Source organism: Otolemur garnettii, unplaced genomic scaffold, assembly GCF_000181295.1.
Source record: "Otolemur garnettii isolate 467f Iridium unplaced genomic scaffold, OtoGar3 scaffold00079, whole genome shotgun sequence".
NCBI classification, from domain to species: domain Eukaryota; kingdom Metazoa; phylum Chordata; class Mammalia; order Primates; family Galagidae; genus Otolemur; species Otolemur garnettii.
In genome coordinates, this window is record NW_003852474.1 from 5,951,861 (window position 1) to 5,955,544 (window position 3,684).

At 43.4% G+C, this 3,684-nt stretch overlaps 1 protein-coding gene across 34 annotated transcripts in view; it reads right to left on the bottom strand.

Annotated features, from left to right (window-relative positions):
* MAP4K4 (mitogen-activated protein kinase kinase kinase kinase 4) overlaps positions 1-3,684 on the bottom strand; it is a 184,485-nt gene extending 180,801 nt beyond the window's left edge. For all 34 annotated transcript variants that reach the window (XM_023515827.1, XM_023515820.1, XM_023515821.1 and 31 more), the window contains exons 1-2: positions 3,457-3,684; positions 3,050-3,115 (exon numbers count right to left, since the gene is read on the bottom strand). In XM_023515827.1, the coding sequence (XP_023371595.1) occupies positions 3,050-3,115; positions 3,457-3,513 (123 nt within the window). In that variant the 5' untranslated portion in view covers positions 3,514-3,684. The remainder of the gene's footprint in view (positions 1-3,049; positions 3,116-3,456) is intronic.

Below are 3,684 nucleotides of genomic sequence, written 5' to 3' on the forward strand. Positions count from 1 at the left end.
AAAAAAAAAACCAGAAGGCATGCTATGCAACCTCCTGAAAAGAAATTCAAAACTTTTTTTAAAACTTTAATTTATGAGTTAACATTTCCCACCACCCTTCCCTTCCTTTTCTCAAAAGAAAATAAATGTCCTCTCTCGCTCTCTTTTTTTAACGGTCATAGTCTCACTACATTGACTAGGCTGGTCTCAAACTCCTGGGCTCAAGCAAATCGCACACCTCAGCCTCCCAGGTAGCTGAGACTACATATGTGTACCACCATGCCCAGCTTCAATTCCCTCTTTTAAGATAAAGTTACATACTATTCAACTACATTTAAAAACCTATTTTCATACAACATATCCAAACTCAGAAAACTCCCTCTTTCAACTCATTCACTCCACATAAATACAGTTGCCACAAAATAAGCAACCTGTCACTAAAAACTAAAAAATGAAACAGAAAATATAACACTAAAATAAATTAGGATTACAAGTTGTTCAGCTTCCAGGTGTTTTACCTGAAATTATGTTTAAAAAATAAGACCTTTTTTAATATCACTAATTAGTAACAAATACTTTCCAAACACTGATGCTAGTCATACTAAGAGATGTTTATCAGCAGCCAACAAACTCTATAGAGAATGTTAATCTAATTCCAACACTACCACATGCAAATCATGCCAACAAAAAATGCTAAATTAACTCCTATGCATAATGGCAACTGGTTCAAGAAATTATACACTTCAAAAGAAGAAAACAAAGATGTTCTGCTATTTTCATCACCTCTAAGACGGAAGTTCCCAGTACCAGTGTGTAAACATTAAAGAATGTCTTGGGATAGTAAGAAAATATGTGTAAGACAATCAGGAAAATGTTAACACTGATAGCTGTTATTTTTCTACTAAGGATAATGACATTGTGATTATGTAAAAACAAAAAAAATTCTTTAACACACAAAAGTATTTATGGCTAAAATGGTATCTGAAGTTTACATTAAGACAAAGGAAGAGAGAAAGAACATAGATAAAATAAGATTAGTCATGTGCTGATAACCGTTAAACTAAGCTAACTACTTTCTCTTTGTGTATTTTTGAAAATTTCAAGAATGATATAAAAAACAGTAACTGCCTCTGAGCAAAATTTCAGGCACTACTTTGTTCTGAATTGTATGCAACTTCTGCACAGATTTCTTATTCTTTAGGTTTGCATAATTAGAGAACTTCTTAAATACAGACTTTGTAGCCAGAGAGCTGCGTCACTGACAGTATCCCAAACGCTTCCCAAATGTAATGCTCAGCAATTCTACTTCAAAAGTTTGGGGGAAAAAACAGGGAATATAACCAAAGAGAAAATGAGGAGGGGAAATGACAATGAAGCCGCCCAAACTCTAACCATAAAGAGCCCCCACCTCTAAAAACCAACTTTCAGTCCTTGTTTTCTTATGGTTTAAAAACAGACTGTTGCCTTGTACCTTACTGCCCTTAACGTCCATGCTGACCGAGTAAGACACAAACAAACCGACTACTGTGTAACCAGGTCAAAAACAAGCTCTGGCTAACTCACTTGGAAGAGTACATTCACCGCTTAGATTTGGCCAGAAAAACTGGGTTAGAAAAAAACCAAACCATGCTTAAACAAACACTGGGGCTGGAGAGAATGTCTTTAAGCCAGTTACCAGCCACTCAGAGAGTTGCAACACAATCTTTTCCAAAATTTTCCAAAGCTTTTCAAATTCAGTTGAGCCCAGCAGGCTGAGTTAACAGGGCTCTCTTTCAAATTCAAAACTCTGGCCCAAGCCCCAACAGTTAACCAACAAAACACATGCTAATTCACTGGAGATCACCTAAGAATACTGACTCAAGTTCAGACCCCAGGCCAGTTAGTATACTGCACAGCAAAGGGGAAGCTGGGGCTCATTCAAGTGACAGATAAACCCTACTCAGAAAGCAGAAAAGAGACAATAGGATCTACACTTAATTTGCCCCAGGAAAATGTCTACAGTTAGCTTCCAACCTCCCCCAACCCATTTTTATGGAGACAATAACAATTGTTCATGGTGAACCACAAAGCCGGGTTTCTTAAGATATTTTTTCCTACCCACTCGTAACAGCTAGAAAGTCTCCCAGTGCAGATAACTTTCAGAAAACATTTAGTAAAAAAGAAACAAATCAAGACAGGAAGAATTTAACATTCTGTTTTGAATTTTGAAGGCCTGGGCCTCCACAACCTACAGTTCTTTCAGAAACTCTAGAATGTGCACTGGATAAAATGAACAACACTGTTAGTCACATCAGGTGTCACCTACTCAGACAGTCTTCAGATTTTTTAGTTTCATATACGTTGGGGGTGGGAGGAAGATGTTAAGATTTTTAAAAAGAGAAAGAACTGGGTGGGTGTGAAACCAGAGCATCCTCTTTACTCCCCACTCTCCTTATTTATTTCAATTACACAGCTGTCAAACAGGTTATTCCTGGAATTCAGATTTTATAATCCCCACATTGTAATTCTTCCTGCTCCTATTGCCCAAACACACACTCCTCCCTACTTCTCCAAAATATGTACATATCAGTAGAGGGTATGACAGCCAGTTTCTAAGTAGTGCCAGGTAACCCCAAACTCCCCACCTTGAGCACTTGGCAAGCATTCAGAAGAGGAAACACGATGACAATTTTCAAGAAGGCCAAAGCAGAGGTTTGGGACCATCAGAAGCAAGGCCTGCCTACAGTAAATTTTAATTCACGCTCAAACTCTGGAGGCCAGATTTGGAGGAAAAAGAAAAAAATACAGGTTGCCTTATGAAAAGAATCCTTTGCCATTTTACTGAAGAAAAGTGCATGCCTAAGAGTGTAGCTTATTTCCTTATCTCAAAGCCAGGAAATGAGGTCTTTCAAGGCCAGTCTGAACATAAACTCGGTGTGCAAAACCAGAGGGACTACAAGGCGAAACCCCTTTCCCAACTTTGGCCAAGCAGCGTGGTTTTCAGTTTGCAGCGTGTTTATCACCCTTTTCCTCGTTCCCCAACAAGAAGTTTCAACATGCCACGGGAAACAAAGAAGGCGCCCACACCGACCTTATAGACTTGTCCATAGGTGCCATTTCCAACCACTTCCACCAGCTCAAAAATCCCAGCAGGATCCTGGAGAGGAAGGAGGGGAGGGGTTATAATTTAAAAGAGGCCAAAAAATGAAATAAAGCAGGGCAGCTGGAGAGAAACGGTGGCGACAAAAGAGGTGGGTCTCGCCCCGTGTGGTCCCACAGCGCCCGAGGGTCGCGTGGCGAGCCGGGATGCGGGGCGCGGCGGCCGGGGCGCGGGGAGCGGCGAAGGGTCGCGCCCCGCGTCCCCGCACCAGCCGACACAGGCAGACAAAGGGGCCGCCGCGCCCGCGGCTCTGCCCACAGCGGCGCCCGAGCGCCCGGCCGGCCAGGGCGCGGCCCCCGCCGCCCGCTCCCCGCGCGCCCACCCGCGGGCCCACTCACCCGCAGGGAGGACAGGTCGATGTCCACCAGACTTTTTGCAGGGGAGTCGTTCGCCATTTTCCCTTTTGCCACCAAAAAAGCAAATAATAACAATAAATATCTCTATTGCTCTGTGTATCTCAGCCGCAGGCCGGGCCGCCGAAGGCGCTGCTCGCGCGGCAGCCGAGCCGGGACTCTCTCCTCGGGGGCCCGGGGACGGCGGCGGCGGGCTCGGCCGCGCTCTCCGGC